Here is a 24,764-nt window from a genome sequence, read left to right as displayed (position 1 = left end):
CGGCTCACAATGTTATACTGACTTTTTAACCTACTCTGAGATCTATCTAACCCTTTTCCCCTACACAGCCTTCCATTTTTCTTTAAACCATGTGCCTAACTAAGGGTTTTTCAATGTCCCTAGTGTATCTGCCTCAACCACTGACCCTGGTAGCGTACTCCACACACCCGCTCTTATCAAAATAAATACTTCTCAAATTCACCCAATACTTCCTCGATGCCTCCAAATTATGCCCTCTCTTTCCGCCCTAAGAAAAAATCTCCTGCTGGCACCCGTCTATGCCTCTTAGCATCCGATCCTCCTTCACTCCAAAGAGAAAAGCCCTAGCTCGCTCAACTCATCTCATTTTAGCAGCAATGTCATCTGGTAGCCATTTCTTGTGAGCTCAGCAACTTCACAAAGGCCACAAATCAAACCTTTCTGTCCTCAACGTGCATATAATTCTGAAATTTGTCTGTTTTGTGCATATGTTTCTCTTCTGTGTCATAAAATGGGCAAAGATGCTTCAGTGGATATGCAAAGCTCTGAGCAATTTTGAATGCATCATTAAAATAAGACGAGCTTGAACTTGCAATAACAAATTGCTATTTCTGAATAAAAAAATTGCTGCACTGTTAATTAACTGGAAGCAACAAAGACATGTGTAAAAGAGTTTAAAATAGAAAAAGCCATTGGTGCAGTGCTCTTAAACTTCTGTGTTTCTAGAAGTACACTTTCCAAATTTGAAATTGAAAATGTAGTCTTGTGCCAAAGTGGAAAACAAAGAAAACTATAACAGGTACATCTTACAAATATTTATCTCCCAAAATGGCTGCATATAGTTTCCAGCAGCTGTGTCCCTCTTCCCCAGCAGCCAAGGAGAGGGAGAAGGTTAGATAACAAAGCTTTGTCATTCCATCTGTTCCCTGGCTTTCCACCCATTAGCAGCATTGAGATGCAAGAAACTTTCAGAGCTATTAGCAGTAGGGGACCGTAGTTAGGCTATAGATCATTAAGTGCTCACTTTTGGCTCAAGGACAATTTCTATCTGACTGTTATCAGACCTGTCACAGACAAACAGATGAGCTCTACCTCGCTGTGGCCCTTGCACTTTATTTGCCTACTTGCACTGGATAGTCTCTGAAGAGGGAGCAGAAAGAGTTTGATGACACTACTTTGCACATTCTGTTTTTTCTTTTTACTCCACTGATGTACCTACAGTATGTATGGAATGATTTGTATAGCTAGCATGCAAAAAAAGCTTTCCAATGTACACATTACATTACATGTGACGATAAAATAATTACCAATAACGAGTTGATCAATTTACAGCCTTTCCTATAAGTTATTCAGTGTCAAAATGCATGGATATCCCTTCCATGCAAAGCTTTTCAGTGAAGTCTACGTACGACACTGGGCAATACACAAAGTTCTGGAGGAACTCAGCAGGTCAGGCAGATGCCTAGAGAGGAGGTAACAGTTGACACTTTGGATTGAGACCTTCCTCGGGCTCTGCAGCTGAATTCCTCCAGCATTTTCTGTATTAGACTGCATTTTCAGCATCTGCAGAATCTTTTGTGTTTATAACACTACACTGCCCTGAAAACCTAATGACCCCTGAGAAAGGAACATGGACCATAATCACAAAGGGATTAGATTGGGCCACCCCCAAACCAGTAATCCCCCAATTCTTCTACCTGATGTTTGCTGAAAGCCTGAACAAAGAGAAGAATGCAGACCTTGTACTTTCAGAAAGTACTATTACAAACATTTTTGTTATTATGAATCACCAGCAACAGTACAAATGGTGCTGTGTGTTTATCATCAATAGAGTTCCTGACCCTTTCTTTAGCAAAGGTTATGAGAACTTGTGCTGGGACATGTGGCATTGCCAAGAGACCATCTGAAGAAATAAAGCTGCTCTCAGTGCTGAGCCTCACTGGGATCTGTTAGATGTCAGTTCAAGAGATGACAGACATGCCAGCACATATCGAACATAACTAAACTAAGCTTTCATGGATACAGAAGGGATCTTTTGCTCATTGCGCAATGGGTGAATGACTTTGTTTTCTCAAAGGTTTGACCTGAGTACAATTCAAACCAACTCCCCAAAGTGACTAAGTGAATTTCTGCATTCTTATTTTCCTCAGTCAGAACATTTTATTTACATTTCTAACTGAGGATGAGACAAACTGAATTGCAAAGTAGAATGCTAAAGCAAACTAATGGCGGATTCAAAGAAAGATGGTGCAAACTTTGACACCAGTATTTCTTGCTAAGCATGAGTTGTTGAGTCACAGGGTGTTGCAACATTGAAAAAGGTCTTGGGTCCATCTAGTCCATGCTGAACTATTACTCTGTCCAGTCCCGTCCAGCCACACCTGGACCACAGCCCTCCTTACCCCTCCCATTATGTACTTACCCAAACTTTGCTTAGACATTGCAATCAAACCCACATCCACCACTTCCTCTGACAGTTCGTTTCACACTGCACTCCCCTCTGAGTGAAGAAGTTCCAGAATGAGGGGTCACAGTTAGAGGATAAAGGGGAAGCCTTTTAGGACCGAGATTAGGAAAAACTTCTTCACACAGAGAGTGGTGAATCTGTGGAATTCTCTGCCACAGGAAACAGTTGAGGCCAGTTCATTGGCTATATTTAAGAGGGAGTTAGATATGGCCCTTGTGGCTACGGGGGTCAGGGGGTATGGAGGGAAGGCTGGGGCGGTGTTCTGAGTTGGATGATCAGCCATGATCATAATAAATGGCGGTGCAGGCTCGAAGGGCCGAATGGCCTACTCCTGCACCTATTTTCTATGTTTCTATGTTTCTAAGTGACTCTAGAGACTGCTGTGCATGAAAATCTCAGGAGATCAGGGGTGTTTATGGTATTCAAACACCCTGTCTGGCATCAAAATCATTCCACGGTCAAAGTCCCAATTCTTCCCCATTTTGCTGTTTGGCTTAAACAACAACTTAAACAACCTCTTGACCATGTCTGCGTGCTTTTATGCATTGAGCTGCTGCCACATGATTGGCCGATTAGATTTTATATTAACAAGCGGGTGTGCAGGTGTACCTAATAAAGTGGTCACTGAGTGTACATGACTCAATGTGATTGACTCTTATGTCTCTCAGAAATGGCCAAGAAAAGCACCTGTCCAGAGACAATTAGAATTGGGCAATATGTAGGTTTTTGGATATTAAGGGATTTATGTGATTGGTACAAGAAAATGATGCTGAAGGTCAAGCAGGACCTGACTGAATGATAGAACAGGTACTAGGGACTGAATTCTCTCTACTCCTGCATTTGTTTCTTATGTAAACTCAGATGATTTCCAGGTTATGACAGGGCTTGTGAATCAGGGACGTGGCTGTGAACTGATTTTCCACAAGGCAGAAGGTGCCAGCAGCTGGCAAAGCTGTTATGCTGATCTCCCAAATGCTTGTTTGTATGTATGGGCATACCCAAGTCGGACATCCTTGAGGTGGAGAGGATTTATACCAACATTACCAGATCCGGGGAACAAACTCAAAAAACAGTAATTCAGAGTTTAAGAAGCCAAAGCAATGTCAGCATTCATTCCGAGAGGACTAGAATATAAGAGCAAGGATGTAATGTTGAGACTTTATAAAGCTCTGGTCAGACCGCACTTGGAGTATTGTCAGCAGCTTTGGCCCCCTTATGTAAGAAAAGATGTATTAGCATTGGAGAGAGTTGGAGAAGGTTCCCAGGAATGAAAGGGTTAAAATATGAGAAGCATTTGATGGCTCTGGGCCTGTACTCACTGGAGTTTAGAAGAATGAGGGGGGATCTCGTTGAAACCTATTGAATATTGAAACACCTCGACAGAGTGGATGTGAAGAGGATTTTTCCCATAGCGGGTGAGTCTTGGACCAGAGGGCACAGCTTCAGAACAGAGGAGTGTCCAATTAGAACAGACATGAGGAGCAATTTCTTTAGCCAAAGGATAGTGAACCTATGGAATTCATTGCCAACGGTGACTCTGAAGGCAAAGTCGTAGAGTATATTTAAAGCAGAGTTTGATAGGCTCCTGATTAGTCAGGGTGTCAAAGATTATGGGGAGAAAGCAGGAGAATGGGATTGAGAGGGATAATAAATTGGCCATGATGGAACGGCAAAGCAGACTCAATGGGCCGAATGGTCTAATTTGCTCCTCTGACTTATGGGCTAAGCTAACAATTTTCATGGAACCAAAGTATTCTCCCAGGCAAAATTTTGACCACTGGTGGTATCTTCAATTTGGAGAATGATCATAGTGGTGTCATGCACAGGCTTTCTTTCAGCCTTCTTATAAGAGTTTCTATTATCTTAACTGTTTGTTCAATTGCACTACTAATTGTGTTTTGCCTCCTTTCTTTAAAATGAAGCACCAATTACATTTTCTTGCCTCTGAGCCAATGGAACTTCACCAGTTCTCTTCCTGATAGCAGGAGCACACTAAAAAACAAATTTTGTTTGTACTATTTTTCTCTATAACTCTATAAATTATTCTCTCTTGTACTAATGCCCTTTTGAAAGCCTTGAATAATTCAATTTCCACTACATTGTGACACTGAGATTTGTATCATACTGTTCTCTCCATTAAAAAAAGCTTCTTACATCCCCCTTGTAAGTCTTGCCCCAAATCATTGGCAGACTGATACTGGGCTTGATATTAGAGATATTCAGATTCTCCAAATCCCTTTGGAGCTACATTTCACTCTCTAGATAATCTCCCTGTTAGCTGTTGCTGTACTATCTGAGTAGAAAATAGCAAATATTCATAATATCCTAAAGGGATCAGAATTAAACTCCTCTTCTCATTATAGTGCCTCTCTTTCCAAATATAATCTTGATGACCTGGACTTATTTCCTCTCAGTATTCAGTACATTAATTGAGATGTGTGGGAGATTGTCAACTTTCCAGATTTAATCTTGCTGACCAGAAGACGTTCCCTTCCAGTATTCAGTATATTAATTGAGATGCGTGAGAGGTTGTCAGCCCGAAGTTTTCCTTCTCCACAGATGCATCCTGATGATTTGTGTGTTCTATTACTTCACTGCCATATCTCTTCCAGAAATGGTAGCTTGGAAGATGTTCATCTCTTCTCTCTGAAGGGATTTCTCTCTGCCTCTTTGGCCTTGTACAGCTTCATTGCCTTTTGTTTCGTTTCTTGTCTTTTCACAAATGCATTGAAACACAGATCATCTTCAGAAATGCATCTTTTCAAATGCTTTGAGGCACTGAGCACAAACATATTACAAGCACTTAAGATATTTACACATTGAGACTTTGAACTCATCTGGACTGTCATATTGTACAAAGAAGGCACGTTGCACTGCAGTACTCAGTTGGCTGCTGGAATCATGTGGGTACACTGAGGACACTACAGCTACCAAACCTATACTTTTGCAACCACAACTCTTTCTTCAGTGACAGCCTTGAGAGTTGATACATTTGATTATTGATCCAATGCATTAATTCTGCTTCTCTCGCCAAAAACATCCTGAACTGCTGGGCATCCCCATCATTTACATTCAGCGGTCACCTTATTGGGTACCTCCTGTATGTTCATGGTCTCCTGCTGCTGTAGCTCATCCACTTCAAGGTTCAATGTGTTGTGCATTCAGAGATGACCTTCTGCACACCACTGTTGCAAGGTGTGGTTATTTGAGTTACTGTCACCTTCCTGCCTGCTTGAAACAGCCTGGACATTTTCCTCTGACCTCTCTCATTAACAAGGCATTTTCACCCACAGGACTACCACTCACTGGATGTTTATTGTTTTTCAGATCAATCTCTGTAAACTCTAGACACTGTTGTGTGAAAATCCAAGGAGCTCAGCTGTTTCTGAGATACTCGAATCATCCTGTCTGTCACCAAACATTGAAGTCACTTAGATCACCTTTCTTCCTCATTCTGATGTTTGGTCTGAACAACAACTGAACCACTTGACCATGTCTGCATGCTTTTATGCATTGAGTTGCTGCCACAAATTGTCTGATTGCATCCCCACATTAATGAGCAGGTGTACCTGGTAAAGTGGCCACTGAATGTATATCATTATATGATATACAACCAATAGTTTTCCCAATTCATATTCAATTGCCATTTATATTTCTTCTTTTGTATTGGGATTTTTATATTTAAAACATTTTGTTTTTCATTTCTATTTTCCTGAATTTGTTTCACCTGCAAATTCTTTACGTCCCTTTCCCTTTAGGCATGTTAACTTAGGGGTGAATTACAGTGACAGTTCACCAAATATGCTTTCACATACTAGTGAGAAAGTCATGGCTATCCCTCCCCTTCCCTCTCAGTAATATTACCTAGACCTCCAGCTGCAACCATTCTTCCTCCAACATGGCCCACAGAAAAATCTGCACGTTTCTCTCTCATTCTTGTGGAACGGGACGGTTTCAACCAGTTTCCTAAAAATAAAAAGTAAACTTTTATTAAATAGAAGAAACAAACGCCAATGAAGCTGAAAGATGGTGAATACACAGTACGTATAGCCAGTCACTGAAATGTTACTATGAATATTATTTTATGAATATGTTATTTTCGTCTGCCAGGAATTGAATATATGACTGCAATTTCTGTCTACAGTAATTTTGAAGCAATCATCATTGCAATTTCATTTGCTTATTAATATAATCTGAGAAAATGTAGGTTAATCATTAATTTTTTTCCCCCATTGGGATACATTAACATTCATTTTGGCTAACTCTAACTTGAACTGACTAGCAGATCAAAGCCCTGAGGTTTTCCTTTTTTTAAATACGTCAATTATTTTAAGCTCTCAATTTTAATAGTGTGGTCTTTTTAATGAAATAAATTAACTTCCATTCTCATGGTGAGTAAGGACATCAAATTTCCTAAAATAACGAACATTATCTTCTTCATTTGTAATCAGGACAGTCAACAATGGGATTTTACATTCATTGCTCCAGATAAGAATGTTCTAAACCAGCAATTATTGGGACTGGTGTTATGTATATTTGATTAAGGTGGAAAGAGATTGGAGGAATGGAGAGTATCATGTGAAGAATAATTAATAATTTTGTTTTGGGGTCTTTTACAGAAGAGTAATCACAACATGATAAGCTTCATCAGTAGGATGTAGAGTGAAGTACTAAAATGAGGAAATAGGTCCATGTGGCGGTAATGCACCATTAAGCTGGATGCCAACCTCCGTAAAACAAGATACAGAAATAGGTCCATGAACGTGAACAAAGAAAACTATGAGAATCCAAGGCATGAGTTGGCCATGTTACAATGAAGATCTTTACTACATGGACTGTTGGTGATCAGCAATGGATACATGCACAAAAATAAGTCAGGAAAGAGGGCTAGTGTTAGGAAGTTAGAGATAATATATACAAAGTGGAGGCATATAAAATTGAATGAAAAATATGTAGAACAAGGATTAGACAAAGTTTACAATTCAGCCAACAAGGACAACAAGATTAAGAAAGGAAAATGGAGAGTAAGCTCACAGGTAAAGCTCAGTTAAGAGAAATAAAGGTCCCAGCTGTCTACATCGGTGAAAATGACAACCAAGATGAAAAAAAATGGCAGAACTCGTAATCACACAGTTTGGTTCTGTCTTCACATAGGAGTGTACAAAAATATTTCCCCCGTTATGAAGGGAACCAACAATTTAGAAAAAGAGAGGGTCTCAAAGAAATCAGTAGTAGTAAGGAAATAGAGATGAGGAAATTAATGAGGCCAAAGTGCTGACAGTCCATGGCCCATAGTAATAAAGAAAGTGGTCCTAGAAATAATGATGCATCAGTGGTCACCTTCCAAATTTCTTCAGACTAGCAAGTAATTTATACAGATTCATGGATGGAAAATGTAACATCAATATTTGCAATAGAAAGATCAAGACAATTGAAGATCAGAAACACAAGAGACTTCATATTTTTACATCAGTAGTGGGAAATACCGTACAGTCTCCTATAAAATATGTGATAACAGAGGATTAACAGGATTGGACAGCCAGTGTGGATTAATAGAAAGGAAGTCATGCTTGGCAAATCTAATGGAGTTTAGTAACTAGTAAAATAAATAATGTATGGTGTATTTGAACTTTCAGATGCCTTTTGATAAAGTCTTACATCAGAGGATCATGCACAAAATGAAAGCACACGGGAGTGAGGGTAATACACAGCACGTTGACATGGATTAAGGAATAGTTGACTGATAGGAAACAGACAGAAGGAATGAGCAAGTCTTTTTTTTCTGGAGAAAGACAGTGACAGGTGAGGCACCACAAGGATCAGTGCTTGGTCCTTAGCTATTCAGAATATGGGTACATATCAATTTTTTTGGCTAAGGGAACTAAATGTAATATCTTCGTATATAAAGATGACCCAAAGCTGCGGGGAGGCATTGTTGGAATGGTCTGTATAATTCAGTGGTTTCCAGCCTTTTTCAGTTCAATGCCCCCCTTACACCCTTTCATACTTGCCAACGTCCCTCTTATGCACAATACACTTTCCAGTAACCCCATACTGTAAAAACATACCTAGCATATGCTAACATGAGAAATATAATTCTGCTTTAAATTTTTGTCTTTAAACCTAGTTTACATAGTACCTGTGTGCTGTACAGCAGCTTCGATATCAATATGATCCTTGAGTTTGATGGTTTTTAGCAAGAGTTGAAATAACTGGTCCAAGTTGTGCCAACTTAAGTCCCAATGTGTAACAATGCCCAAGCGGATTCTGTTTTTTAGTTAGTATGTAATTCACTGCACTGAAGCCTCTTTCAACAAGGTAGGAGGATGGAAATGCAATGAAGAGCAGTTTGGCTCTTCTCCAAAGACCAGGAAACTTTGTCTGACAGTGTAGCCACCTACCACAAAAGCCGACATTTTTGAAAAGCATTTTCACTTCTTCATCATTCTGAATTTTGATAATTTCTTCTTGCAAGCTCTCTTCCTGCTCTGCTGCCTTGCAAAGAAGTGGGTTAATCACCAAGTCTGGAATTTCCAAATTGTTCAAATCCTTGAATTGATTCTGAAAATCCTTCTTCAGTGATTGCAGGTGTAAGCAGTACTCTTGTAAATCACCATTTATGAAAGTGATTGCCATACTTTCCATGTAGGGAAACTGTGAGAACATTCTTTCCCCAATGTTATGCTTATATATTTTCAATTTTCTGATAAAAGTGGATACTGCACTTTTTACCTGGATTAAATTGAAATTCTCACCCTGTTGTTTCATATTTAGAATGTTCATTTTGTCATACTGGTGGATATGCCACATCTCCACTTAGAAGTTCAATCTCATTTCCCAAACTCTTGTCAACTTTGAGTAAACATTTAACCACAGTGTCAAAAACATCAAAGAAACATTTTAAGCAGCAGTATTCTGAGAAAAGTGGTGAGCACTTCTGATACAGCAGGCATTATTAATCCTTCACCAGTTGTAGGAGATTTTCCACACTTTGCTACCATTTTGGAAATGTTATAAGAAGCAATGAAACCACTATCAAGGTCACTTTTAGCTTCCTTGGCAAATGACTCAAACGTGCAATGCTTTTCAAATGCTTCTCTCACCTTCTACAACTGAGTAGTACCGTAAGTAGCCTTTTCAGGGTGTCTTTTACAGAAGTGTTCCTGCAATCTTGATGGTTTCGTGGCTTCATTAGACAGTACAGAATTACAAATAAGACACGGGGCATTGCTGATGTGACAGGAATGGAATAAAACTATATGCAAATATGTAACATTGTATTGATACACTTTCTATAGTTTCTGTTTCTTAGTAGGATTAGAATTCAAGGCTTCACCACCTTCAGAATCATAGAGATTGCACCTTACGTATCTATCCATCACTAACATGGCTAAATTAAAACAAAACCAAGTGGGAATGCCTATCAGATGTCGATGACAGTAGTGAACTGACACAGATGGGACTATGGTAGCAGCACCCAAAGGAATGGCGAGGTGAAAATGAAAATGATCACAACAGAGAAAATTACATTCACAAGGATTCAGACTGAATTCTGAATGTTAGTCAAGATAGAGCTGGTGTACGGCAAGCTACCTTTATAATATTCCAGTTAGTGCAATTGCCCAATCACGTAAGGTCTCATAATCCCCAAAGATGGATCTTGACTGCACATATGAAGCAGAATTCACTTCAAACACCTCACGAGGAATCCCTGGGGTTGGCAGGTTCACTGATTGGCTCTATTTCACCGTTAGGCTGTGGCCAGCACTGTATCATTGTGTGGCCTGTTTTCTATAGATGTGTAGAGAAAGTTGAGAGGGTGTATTTGACTTACCAACTGTTAAATTGCATGAAGTCATTCCATGCCACGAGTCAATCCCCCCCAAGAATCTTGAGCACTTCCCAATGACTTCTATTTACCCTAATACCCCCTTAGGACATGCAACCGCCCCCTTGGGGAGGGTGATACCACCCCGATTGGAAGGTATAATTGGTACTTTCTTTCCAATTTAACAATTTATGCCTACCTACATGTATGTAGGTAGTTTATGTAACTACCTACATACATGTGACTGATTAGTATGTTTCCTAGTGGTCACAGTATGTATAGGCAATTCTTCAATCTGTCCCCTAGTGATTACAATTCTATCTCTTCCTGTAAGCTTCTTGGTGTCACATTGTTTGAATAGGGGCTATCCAATTGTTTAACTCTTATCTACAAATTTGATTGTTAAGTTTCTTGTCTATGTTATAAGAAGGGGAGAACGCATTGCCTTGCCATCTTTAGTTTATTTCTGGTAATTGTTCTTAGCTACAAAACTTCTGCAACTCTACGTTTCTGATTCTCTTTATTCTAATCACACTTAATGAAATGATCATGAAGCAACAGGTTTGTGCCTCTTTCTTGACTTCCGAAAGAACCTTGGATCAAAAACATCAGAAGCCAATAGTGTGATCTGTGAGGAGATCCAAAGAGGCTTCAAAGTGATTTAGATAAATTGGGTGAATAGGCAAATGTATGGCGGATGCAGTTCAACATGCAGAAATGTGAGGTTCTTCACTTTGATGAGAAAGAAACAAAGACACAATATTATTTGAATGGTGATAGATTAGGGGAAGAGAAAGCAGGATAAGACCCTTGTGTCCCTGTACATCAGTAACTGAATGCCAATATTGCTAGTGGCACCTGTTGAGGTAAATAATACATTCAGCTTTATTGTGTACACGAGAAAGGATATATACAGGATTTCAGTGAGACCTTATCTGGAGTTCTGATCTCTTCATCCAAGGAAGGATGTTCTTGCCATGGAGGGGAGAATTACTAGAGTGACACATAAGAAAAGATTAGGTCAATTAGTGTTAGTTTATTATTGTCACATGTACTGAGGTAGAGTGAAAAACTTGGTGTACACACCTTCCATACGTATCACTTCATTACAACAGTGTATTGAGGTAGTACATGGGAAAATAATAATAGAGTGCAGAATAAAGTGTTACAGCTACAGATAAAGTGCAATACTACTACTACTACATCGACTCAGGCCTAGGGGGCCAGCGTCGGGCATGCCTTACAAGGCGCGAAATGAAAGACTGTGTGGTGTGCCACTCCTCACACAGACAGTCGGTGGCCGTTGACTCACAAAGAGTTCATCTGCCCTTTGACAGGTTTTGTTTTTAGTCCTGCTGGCCTACACACCCTCCTCCCTGGTTAACCGAAATGAACCAGGGAATGTGCCTGTTAAGTTGCCGACAATCCGACCCGAGACAGGTCGTACTAGGCTCCGTGGTACCAGTAGCAAGGCAAGGCCCTGACCTAACAACCTGCAATGCAGGCACACAATAAGGAGCAAGAAGCAGAGGCTAGCTTGTAATCAATCTTCATGTTCCAGTACCGTCTTACACAAGGCAGGAGAACGGGGTTGAACAGGGAATTAAATGATCCACAACTGAATAGTGGAGCAGTCTCGATAGACTGAATGGTCTCATTCTGTTCCTTTGCCTCATGGTCTTATTGACATAGGTTTAGAAGAATGCAAGGGGTTCTCAGAGAAACACAAACAACTTTAAAAGGACTAGATACGCTAGATACAGACAGCATGTTCCCAATGTTGGGAGACCCCGAAGAAGAGCAACACTGTCCAAAGTGCAGAGCACATCATTTGGAACCAAAATTGGAAAAAATTACTTCAGCCAGATGATGATAAATCTACAGAATTCTCTACCACAGGAGACAATGGAGGTAAGATACTGTAGGTGTCATTCTGAATGCTAATGTGATCAAAAGGATAGGAGGAGAAGGTGGAGAAGTGGCTAATCGGCCATGCGTGTGTTGAATATTGCGCAGATCCAAAGAGCTGGGTAGCCTGGCCCACAACCACCCCTATTCTCTATGCTTCCAACACTGAGGTTTCATTCACAAACCTAACAACCCGACACCCAGCCTATCACAGTCGTCCCTGGCATCCTACTGGCCAGGAATTAATTGACTTGAGGTCCTTGTGCGATTATAAAGGACGCAAAGAATTTGTGAAAGAAACAGCCTTTGCTTCTATCACAATTGGTGAGAATTATAATTTACTTTACAAGAAAACTGTGATTTGATGCCCAAGACATTGACTGACGGCAGCTGTGTTTGCTTCCTATTGCAATACAAAAACAATAATATTAATTCTTTCCAAACATAACTGCATTTATGTTTGATTTTTCCAGTAAATTAACTTAATATTTCATTGAACAGACAGCATATTTTTGCTTTGCTGAATATAAGTGTCATGGAATAGACTGGGGGCGGTATGGTAACGCAGTAGTTGGCAGAACACTAATGCAGAGGCAGTGACCCACTTCCAATTCAGCCACTGCCTGTACGTTCTCCCCACAACTGCACAGGTTTCTTCTGGGGGCTCCAGTTTCATCCCATGCTCTAAAACCCAAAGTGTTATTAAGTTAATTCATCACATGGGTGTGAAAGGATTGGACAGGAAAGGGCTATACTGCGCTATATCTCTAAATTAATTAATTAAGTAAGGAAGCAAATAAATAAATAAATAAATAAGATACAATTTTATAGTTCAAGTATGGAGTGAGGGCAAGTTGATAGCTGAGGGGTAAGGGAAAGGCTGATTTAAGGTGGGAGGGGATGAAATCAGGACTGAAGGTTGGATCTGGGGTCTGTATGTAATTTGGAAGCCATGATGATCATGTCCGGAATGGTGAGTGGAACTCGGTGTGGGGCTATTGGTCCCAGTGAGAATAAAGAGTTGTAAACAGGGCAAGATCGATTGATGAGTTTCTGAAAGACATTGGCAAAAGTATTGGGGGAAATTGAGAGTGGTGGACAATGAAAACGTTAAAGAGTAACAGACAACTAAATGTAATTTGGATTAAATTACTGAAATGTACAAATATGAAAATAAATTGGACACCTGACAACAGCATCTCTCTACATGATGCAACTTTTGTGCATGTTTGGAAGCCTCTGTCCGTCAATGTTTCATGATCATGGAAAATTTGATCATTAATATCTGTAACACTCACCAGATTGAAATTAGCAGATTAAATTCCTTTGCAATGTGTACAAAGATGCTGTACTTTCTGAAACAATTGTACACTGTTCAGACTTAATAACTTTTTTTCTTGATGTGAATAAATATTTGCCAATAAAATGAAAGGAAAACAGAAGCTGGCAGAATTTGCCTATTCTGCTTTCAAAGAAAAACACACCATCGATCTTTTCCCACGTGTTTTCCTTTTCAGCAGAGAACCATACATCTTAACATTGCCAAGAGCACTTCTTCTTCAGAAAATTACTTTATAAGGCTATGGCGCACCATGGTGTAAATTCTAATCTGCAGACAGCAATGCATCTGAAATATAACAAAACTGGACTTTGATTTTAACAAGCCATTGGGAGTGGTTTAAACTAATATGGCAGAGGGATGGGAACCAGGATGATAGAACTGAGGATGAGCCAGCAGGTTTACAAGTAGATGATGGGTGTAACATGAAGGTAAGGAAGGACAAGCCAATGATTGGATACAAATGCGGACAGAGCAAAGAGTTAAATTGAACTACTGAGGCAAAATTCAAAAGGGTGAAGAATTCAGTACTGAAGGTGCTGTATTTAAATGTAATTAGAAGTTGGAACAAGGTGAACGAACTCAAGGCACAATTAGAGATTGGTCCATATGACGTTGTGGGCATCACTGAGTTGTGGCTGAAAGAAGGCCATAGTTGGGAGTTTAACATCAAAGGATATAATTTGTATCAAATGGACAGACAGGAAGTCATAGGCAGTGGTGTAGCTCTGTTGGTAAGAGATGGAATTACACCTTTAGAAAGAGGTGACATAGGGTCAGAGAATGTTGAATCTTTGTGGTTGGAGTTGAGAAATTGCAAGGGTGAAAAAAGACAAGAGGGAATTATATATAGGCCTCCAAATAGTAGCCAAGATGTGGGGTTGAGATTGCAAAGGAGCTGGAAAGGTCATGTAATAAAGGTAAAGACACAATTGTTATGGGGGACTTCAATATGCAAGGGGATTGGGAAAATCAGGTTGGTGTCAGATCACAAGAGAGGGAACTTATTGAATGCCTACAAGATGGCTTTTGAGAGCAACTTGTGTTTGAGCCTACTCGGGGAAAGGCTATCTTAGATTGGATGTTGCGTAATACCCAGATTTTATTAGGGAGCATAACGTAAAAGGACCTTTAGGAAACAGTGATCATAATATGATTGAATTCCTACTGTATTCTGAGAGGGAGAAGCATAGTGACATGTATCAGTATCACAATGGAATAAAGGGAATTACAGAGGTGTGAGAGAGGAGCTTGCCCAGGTGGATTGGAGACTACCGGCAGGGATGACAGCAGAGCAAAGATGGCTGAAGTTTTTGGAAATAGTTTAAAAGGCACTGGATAGATATGTCCCACAGAGGAAGAAGATTCTCAAATGGCAGGGGTAGGTAACTATGGCTGACGAAGGAAATTAAGAACTGCATAAGAACCAGGGAAAGGGCATATAAGGTAACAAAAGTGAATGGAAAGTTGGATGATTGGGGAGCTTTTAAAATCCAGCAAAAGGCAACTAAAAAAAAGCTACAAGAAGGGAAAAGACAAAATATGAGGGCAGACTATCCAAAAATATAAAGCAGGATACTAAATTTTTTTCAGTTATATAAAGAGTAAAAGGGAGGTGAGAGTTGATATTGAACCATTGGAGAATGATGTTGGTCAGGTAGTAATGGGGGACAAAGAAATGGCAGATGAACTTAATTGGTGCTTTGCATCAGTCTTCACTGTGGAAGATTCTAGCTGTGTGCCAGAGGTCTGTGAGTGTCAGGGAGCAGGAGTGACTGCCATTACCATTACAAAGGAAAAAGTTGTAGGCAAGTTCAAAGGTCTTAAGGTGGATAATCACCTGGATCAGATGGACTACATCCCAGAGTGCTGAGAGAGGCTGCTGAAGAAATAACAGACGCACAGGTTATGATCTTTCAAGAATCACTTGATTCTGGCATGGTCTCAGAGGACTGGAAAATTGCAAAATTCTCTCCACTCTTTAAAAAGGGAGGAAGGCAAAAGAAAGGAAATTACAGGCCAGTTAGCCTAAGCTCAGTGGTTGGGAAAGTGTTGGAGTCTAATGATAAAATAAGTCAAAAGTCAGCATGATTTCTGTAAAGGGAAATCTTGCCTGACAAATCTGTTAGAGTCCTTTGAGGAACGAACAAGCAGGGTAGACCAAGGAGAGGCAGTGGATGTCATTTACTTATTCAGAAGGCATTTGATAAGGTGTCACACGAGGCTGCTGAACAAGATAAAATCCTGTGGCGTTACAGGAAGGTCACTGGCATGGATAGAGGAATGGCTGACAGGCAGGAGGCAGTGAGTGGGAATAAAGGGGCCTTTTCTGGTTGGCTGCCAACGATGAGTGGTGTTCCTCAGGGGCCAGAATTGAGACCACTGTTTTTCATATTGTTTGTCAATGATTTGGATAATGGAATTGATGGCTTTATGGCAAAGTTTGTGAATGGTACTAAGATAGGTGGAGGGGTTGGTAGTGCTGAGGAAGCAATGCGATTTCAGCGGGACTTAGACAAACTGGAAGAATGGGCAAAAAAGTGGCAGATGGAACACAGTGTTGGGAAATGCATGATAATGCCTTTTGGTAAAAGGAACAATAGTGCTGACTATTATTGAAATTGGGAGAAAGTTCAAACATTAGAGGTGCAGAGGGACTTGGGAGTCTTTGTGCAATACTCCCAGAGGGTTAATTTTCAGGTTGAGTCTGTGGTAAAGGTGGCCAATGCAATGTTGAAATTTATTTCAAGGGGAATAGAATATAAAACCAAGGAGATAATACTGAGCCTTTATAAGACACTAGTTAGTCCACATTTGGATTATTCTCAACAGTTTTGGGCCCCATATCTCGGAAAGGATGTATTGTCATTGGAGAAACTCCAGAGGAGGTTCACGAGGATGATTAAGGGAATGAAGGGGTTAACATATGAGGAGCGTTTGGCAGCTTTGGGCTTGTACTCACTGAAATTTAGTTGAATGTGGGGGGATCTTATTGAAACCTACTGAATGTTGAAAGAACTAGATAGGATGGATGTAGAGAGAATGTTTCCCATAGTGGGGGTATCCAGAACTAGAGGGCACAGCTTCAAAATTGAGGGGTGACCTTTCAGAACAGAGGTAATGAGGAATTGTTTTAGCCAGAGAGTAGTCAATCTGTAGAATGGACTGCCTCAGACTGCGGCAAAGGCCAAGTCCGTGGGTATATTTAAGGCAGAAGTTGATCATTTGCTGATTGGTCAGGGCATCAAAGGATACGGTGAGAAGGCAGGAGTATGGGGTTGAGTGGAATCTGGGATCAGCCACGATGAAATGGCAGAGCAGACTCGATGGGCTGAATGGCCTAATTCTGTTCCTGTGTCTTACGGCCTTCAGCTCATCTTTGTAAAACTATGGAGATGTATGATAAATAAATAAAGCAAGAAATCTTGGAAATGCTCAGGTCAGACAGCATCTATAAAAAGGGAAAAGGAAGGCCTCTGAACATTGATTTCTACTTCCAGCACAAAAACATTTCCCTCCTCCTCCTTTCTTCTTCTGTTCTCCACTCTGGCCTCTTACCTCTTCTCTCCTGCCCATCACCTCCCCCTGGTGCCCCTCTTTCTTCCTTTTCCCCTATGGTCCACTCTCCTCTCCTATCAGATTCCTTCCTCTCCAGCCCTTTACCTTTCCCACCCACCTGGCTTCATCTATCACATACTGTGATGAGAAAGGATTCCAGGTCAATTGGAGGACTGAGGAGGGATGTAAGAAAGCGAGCAGGTTGTGCCAAGGAGGAAGTGACATTGGAAGACAATAGGAAGTGAATGATAGATGGGGGCAGACAAAGAGAGAGAGGAAAAAGGGAAAAAAGCAAACGGGGCAAAGTGGGGGAAGTGGAGTGTGATGATAAGAGACAGCTGCAGGAACTCAAAGTGGCAACAGTGATGGATTAGAATAAGTAAAGGAAAGCAAGGGAACCAATAGGGGAGAGGTAAATCAATCACAAACAAAAGAAAATCTGCAGATGTTGGAAATCTAAGCAACGCACACAAAATGCTGGAGGAACTCAGCAGGCCAGGCAGCATCTATGGAAAAATAATAAATAGTCGATATTTCGGGCCGGAAGGCTTCGCAGAACTTTTGAGTTGTGGGGAGAGGTAAATGGCAATCAGAGCCAAATGGAGGCTGGGGAGTGAAAACCTGTTTATGAATGTGGTGGGAGAGAGGATAACGATGGGTGAAGTGTGGCTGGGGGGAAAGGGTTAAAAATGGGAGGGTTGTAGGAAGATTAGGAGAAGGGGGGAATATTGTTGGGGGTGGGAAGAGGAGTTACCTAAAATTGGAAAACTCGATATTTATGCCATTGCATTATACACTTCTAAGGCAGAATAAAGATGTTACTCCTTCAATTTGCACTGGCTTCATCTTGGCAGAAGAGAAGGCCAAGGATAGACAGGAAATGTTAGGAAGGAGAAGGAAGATTACCTTTACTTCGTTATGAGTTTAGTATGTCCCCAAAGAGTCCAGCAAATTTTTGTCTGAAGTGCCGTGGAGAGCATTCTGACCAGTTGCATCACTGTCTGCTATGGAGACCCCAGTGCACAGGATTAAAACAGCTATCGAGGGTTGTAGACTCAAACAGTTCCACCATGGGCACAACCCTCCTCACCACTGAGGACAACTTCAAAATGTGGTGTTTCAAGAAGGCAACACCCATCATTAAAGACCTTCGTCATCAGCACAAGCTTCCTTCTCATTACTACATTCATTGAAGATGTATAGGAGCCTGGAGATGTATGTTTAACATTTTGGGAATGACTTCTTCCCCTCTGCCATCAGACTCCTGAGCGGGTGATAAGCCCATGAACACCACCTCACTATCTTGGTCTCTTTTGCACTATTTATTTCTCTTCGATATTTTATCGTAACTATTCGTATTTTGATGTATTGTACTGTACTGCTGTGACAAAACAATGATGTATGTCAGAGACAACAAACCTGATTCTGAGATATGTAAAATTATGTCAAAGGAAAAGAGTAAATTTCCAAGTAGATATTTTATTTCTAAAATCAATTACCCTATATATTTATGGGCAAATTTCAGGAACAAACAGAGGGTTAACAGGAAGATTTTTATGTTTCCCTCAGTAATCTGAATCATTTAAACATGAAATCTGAAAAAGCATTTCAAACTGATAACAAGTACTTCTGCTGAGAAGCGTTTTATGAATCAAGAATCTCCAGGGGAAACTGATTAATTAATGATTCATGTTAACCTTGTGTTTGTTTCTCTGCCTGAACAATGGACAAGGAGAATGTGTATTTGATAGTTTAGCTGTTACTGTGGATACTGTGATCATGCAGGGGAAGGTGAGAACTGATCTATATTCTTTTTCCAAAGTAAACCTTTCAGGAATGATCTGTATCTGATGTCAAGTATGCTGTACAAAAGGCATAAGAAATATGTATTTAGAAGAGATAAATTGCAAGTATGAAGAAAAGCACAGGGAAAATGTACTGAAGAACGGGTCTCACTCAAGATTAGTGACTAAACAACAACATAATTCAAGATGGCAGGAGCATGAAGCAGCTTTCAAAAAATCCATTAACATTTATTTCATGGAGACACAATCCTTAATGAGTCTAGGGGCTGGGTAGTGCTGATGGCTAATGGGTGATTCTCCAGAGAACTGCTGGCTGACAGCACAATCCAGACATCTCCACCTTTGCACAGCAGCGCAGAGGCATGAGGTTAGATGGGTATGCATCTGACCTTCTGCAGTCCAGTGGCACTCTGGAAGGTGTTTCTTTCCTCCCGGCTTTACGCCAGCTATCTGGTGCATCACACAGAATGCCATTCATTTGACAGGGGTCACAAATATTCACTGAAAGGTAACTGAAAATGAGTTATTTCCTAGTTTAATTTTAATGTTTAATGTGAAATTATTCATCTTTTTTAATTATTTAAGTGTTTTTCTACTGTGTCTAATCTAATCAGATCATTTGAAATATATAGCAACAGTGAAAACAGTGACACACAAGGTGCCTGAAGGTTACCAGTCCTGTGTTTTAACCATTACAGCACCACCATCTGCTCTGAGTCAATACAACACAGAACAGCACAGGAACAGGTCCTTCAGCCTGAAATACTAATTAAACTAGCGATAAATAATTACGCTAGTCCCTTCAGCCCTTACATAGTCCGTATGTCTCCATTCTCTGCATATCTAAGAGCACCTTAAATACCGTTATTGTAGCTGTCTCCACCACCAATTCTGGCAGTGCATTTCAGGCGCCCATCGCTCCATCACTCCGTGTCAACAACTTGACCACAGATCTCCATTGAACTGTCCCTCTCTCACCTTAAACGGATGCCCACGAGTATTAGACATTCCAGCTGTGTGACAAAAATACCAGCTGCCTACGCCTGCCATAAATTTATAAACTTCTATCAAGTGTCTCCTCAGCCTCTGATAGTCCAAGGAAAACAACGCTAGTTTGTCCTCCTAATCAAAGGAGAATCTTGGTAAACCTCTTCTGCATTCTCTCCAAAGCCTCCACATCCTTGCCACAGAATATAGAACATCAAACAGTACAACACAGTATAGGCCCACAATGTTGTGCTAACAATTTAACCTTTAATGTTTCCATCCCACATAGCCTTCCATTTTTCTTTTATCTATGTGTATCATCCATGAGAATCTTTTAAATGTCCCTAATGTATCTTCCTCAATTACCGCCTTGGCATGGTGTTCCACATTCCTATCATTCTCTGTGTGTACAACAACCTTCCTCTGACATCCTGCCTACACTTTCCTCCAAGCACCTTACAATTATGCCCTCTTGTATAAACCATATCCACTCTGGCTTCCACTTTATCAATGCCTCTTATCAGCTTATACACCTCTATCAAGTCACCTCTTACCCTCCTTCGCTCCAAAGAGAAAATCCCTAGTTTGCTCAACCTTCCCTTGTAAGACATGTTCACTAATCCAGGCAGCATCCTGATAAATACCATCTGTACGCTTTCTGAAGCTTCCACATCCCTCCTATAATGAGGCAAGCAGAACTAAACACATTATTCCAAATGTGGTTTAACCAGAGTTTTAAGGAGCTGCAACACTACCTCATACTCTATCCCCCAACTAATGAAGGTTAACACACCATACACGTTCTTAACCACTTTATTAGCTTGCATGGCAAATTTGAGGAAGGTGGACCACAAGATCCCTCTGTTCCTCCACATTGCCGTTCACCCTGTACTCTGCCTTCAAGCTTGACCTTCCAAAGTGTATCAATCCACACTTTTCCAAATTGAACTCCATCTGCCACTTCTCAGCCCAGCTCTGCATCCTGTTAATGTCCCGCTGCAACCTACAACAACCATCTACACTATCCATAACACCACCAACCACTGTGTCATCTGCAAACTTACTAACCCACCTTTCCTCTTCATTCAAGACTTTCATAAAAATTACAAAGAGCATGGTAAAATACTCTCCTTCCAGCATAAAATACTCTCTCTGTTTTCTGTGGGCAAGCCAAATCAGAATCCACACAGCCACGTCTCCCTGGATCCCATGCATTCTGATTTTCTAAACTGTAGTTGTCCTCATAATGAGGCAACTTCTGGCCCCAAAACCATGCAGAGGTGTACATCTCACAGCCCAGCACCTGTCATCTGCATTTGCTGCATAGGGGCTCTGCAAGATGCTGAAATTCGGAAAGTAATTTCCAACATATCCTCCATTTCCTTGCCATTTTGTCTTTGAAGTGGAATTAGATGCAACATATATTTTCTTATCAACATACACCACTTTTTTAAAAAAACAAGAATATAATTTGTATCCAAAAGCAGTCCAGAATATGGCAATACGAGGGTTGAAAACTTCAATAATGCTACTCAGTTCTAATGGAAATAAAGCTTCAGAGGTTAATGCTGGCCGGCTTTAAAGTCTGAAATCTTGCACTAATTCATGTTAGACTGTATTTTTAAAATTTTTGATGATATGAATATTGAAGGAAAACCTGTCAGTATATTCCTTCACTGACAGATATTGTCTGCTAATATTTCCTAAAAAGTTAATGCAAGAAGGAGAAGGAAGACTGCCTTTTACTTCAATTGATTTCTGTCAGCGTGACCATTGTTCACTTAGAAAGGTCATCATGGAAATTGAATCATGAATTTAAGAGCCTGGAAGAATCCATGCTTTGAGAACTAATCTGCCTTTATCAGATACTTCTCAGAATAAAGTCAATCACAGAAAGTGTCACATCCAAGAAGAAGGTGCATATTTGAGAAGTATTATTAGAAATGAAAATGTCCAGTCTCCAAGCCCTACCATGAGTAATCAATTAAGAGCTGCACAGACTGGAAATAAATTATGTTTCTGCAGGGAGAATGGTTCATTTTTTCACAGTGCAGCTTTTCATAATGATGACTGCTATTGCTTATAAAAATAAAGGTAAAAACATAAATATGGTTAAATAAACAAATCAAAAGCACTAGGGTTTCATATATGCTGGGCTTCAGGGAATCAAGATGTAAGGAAAGGTTAAGTTAGTAACAATGATAATTTCAACCAACTTGCACATCATGCACAAAACTCCAGATTGGACCAAAATAGGGCTAGAATATCTAAGTGCTAATTTATTTTTATTACTGATTAAAGCTCCATATTAACAAAGGAAATTCTACAGCTCATGTCATCTATTTACACAAAGCCCCATATTGCAGTTACTAGAGGATTAAGCACTCTTCTACAAATGTGACAATTTACAACTGATACCTAGCCTCAGGTTTCAACATTTCCTGTGTTTACTTTCACCATGGTTTCTCTGCTTCTGCCTGAAGTTATGGAAGTCAGATAAACGTGAATCATTTTAATCTGTCACCGGAGAGATTTCAGCCACATTATACCTTTCATTCTTCACTGAACATCTACAGAAATACCTTTGTCAGTATTACAACAGCAAGGTTATCAATAATACCATAATCAGGCACTTAAATACCTATTCTAATATACTGAAATGTCCCAAGCTCTTTATTGGTGTCCCTCATTTTACAAAGCTATAGAACTTCTAACAATTTCAGAATCTGACTAATTTATTTAGTTATCATGTGTACGTGAAAACATACAGCGAAAGGTGACATTGGTGTTAACAATCAACACTACCTAAGGGTGTTGCCACATATTCTGGTGCCAAAATAGCATGCCCACAACGTTCAACAGAACAGCTCAGAACACAACAGGACAAACTCCTTTCCTCCCTCCTCTCCACCCACCCACATTCTATTTCTTGTCACTTTATCTCTGTTCCACACTCTGAACTATTTTATTGTTGGTTTCCAAAACTCTAAACAAAAGAGATTCTGCAGATGCTGGAAATCCATTTCTGAAGTACATCATTCCTCTTGTGACACTGTTACCATTTAATCTAATACTATCCTGACTCTCGGTTAACTTGGGGAAAGTATTACATTTGTAAATGAATTACGTCAAGAATGAAGCAAAATAAGATAGTTAAGAGCAAAGCTGGCGGAGGATTAGGGAATGAGTCCTCATCTGTGACTCAGGAGTGAGTTTGAAATGTATTGTAAACTTGAGTGGCACAAGTGGCACAAGGAAAGTTTCACTAAGGGGATGGGTATTAGTTACTGCTCAGCTATACCTCCATCAGGGCAACAATATCCATCAATTTTTAAAACAATTTCTCATTCAGAACATAAATGGGGAGAGGGTTGATGTAAGCCCACTGTTACATGTCTCAGAGCTGGGAGCTGGATATAGAAACATAGAAACATAGAAAATCGGTGCAGGAGTAGGCCATTCGGCCCTTCGAGCCTGCACCGCCATTCAGTATGATCATGGCTGATCATCCAACTCAGAACCCTGTACCAGCCTTCTCTCCATACCCCCTGATCCCTTTAGCCACAAGGGCCATATCTAACTCCCTCTTAAATATAGCCAATGAACTGGCCTCAACTGTTATGAACTGGCCTCAGCTATGGTGTGAGAAAGACAATATAAGACCAGGAAGGTCTTAAGAGACATTGACGGTTGCTTACAAGGTAGTAAAGACAAGCATCCGGCACTATTTGGAAGATGCCAGGCCAGGGCTGAGGAGAGACTTAAGGTTGTCTAAGAGGATGAGCAGCAGAAGAGTTGGAAAGACAAGTATTGAAGGATTGGGTTTGCCAGTGTGAAGGGCATCTAGGGACATGGCAAATAAGGAAAGCATGGACATACTGTTTTCATAAGGTAAGTAGGACAACGACTTCTGTCAACTGCACGTTAAGTCCCTAAGTTGTTGTCTGATGTGCCACTAAAACTCGGCACATTATTTCCCTAATGCAAGTCTATCACTATCTCTATAGAGATAAGTTACTGAAAAATATCTCCAAAAACAACTGTAAAAAGTTAAAGTTAGTTTTAAGTGGCACATTTTATGTTAATTAATGTTTGATAACTTATTTAGATAATTAGTGATATTTCCTGCTGAACCATTCTCCAGTCTTGAAATATTAATTTCATATGCTGAAAGCTCATCCCACAGAAGAAAAATAATGCTATAAAAATAAAAGAGTTTTACTTTGTGGTGGATATTCACTGTCTATAGGCTGGGGGCCTTGTTTTCTGTCAAGCTCAGCTTTCTAAACACAGCAGATGTGAGAGCTAAGGATCAAGGTGCTGTTTTTGAATAAGTAAACTTCTAATCAATATATTTTGTTTAGCTCCTGGTCATAATAGAGAACCAGTCTTCAGTAATTAATATTAATACTATCAGTTTGAAGTTAAAAGCACAGCTTTGCAAACAGAAGCACTGTATATAGCAGACTTTCTGACCCCAGAGCACCTGGTCTAACTGATTGACAGGTGCAATATAAGAGAGCAGGTTATTTAATTTAGCCTGTTTTAGAATAGACAATGCTGTCCGAGTGTTTTCATTCAAGGAAGCTTGCAGACCAGATGGACATATCAATAGCTGATCTAACAGTGGGCTTACAATAAGTTGAAAGATCTGTGCACGCAGTCAGTTCACAGCATTAATTGTGGGTACCTGGGATTGCTGTCTCCAGACACTTTTAGACCACTTGTGGTAAAATGTATCTGAAAGAATATCACGTGTGTGTAAAGTGACTTAAGTGGCAAAAAGAGAGTGTAAATTTGGAGAGCAGTCTAGGCTTATCAGGAATGAGGTACAGAACATCAAGGAGAATAACCAAAATGTGGGGAGAACTAGAATCCTTTTGCCTTTGACTT

General features: G+C 40.2%; 1 protein-coding gene across 10 annotated transcripts in view; it reads right to left on the bottom strand.

The window, feature by feature from the left end:
- Nucleotides 1-24,764, bottom strand: part of klhdc8b (kelch domain containing 8B) — a 152,769-nt gene that overhangs the window by 26,172 nt on the left and 101,833 nt on the right. For all 10 annotated transcript variants that reach the window (XM_072280923.1, XM_072280924.1, XM_072280925.1 and 7 more), the window contains one exon: nucleotides 6,311-6,412. In XM_072280923.1, the coding sequence (XP_072137024.1) occupies nucleotides 6,311-6,412 (102 nt within the window). The remainder of the gene's footprint in view (nucleotides 1-6,310; nucleotides 6,413-24,764) is intronic.

Source organism: Mobula birostris, chromosome 16, assembly GCF_030028105.1.
Source record: "Mobula birostris isolate sMobBir1 chromosome 16, sMobBir1.hap1, whole genome shotgun sequence".
Classification (NCBI taxonomy): domain Eukaryota; kingdom Metazoa; phylum Chordata; class Chondrichthyes; order Myliobatiformes; family Myliobatidae; genus Mobula; species Mobula birostris.
Note: the sequence above shows the minus strand (reverse complement) of the source record. Positions and strands in the feature narration are given on the sequence as shown.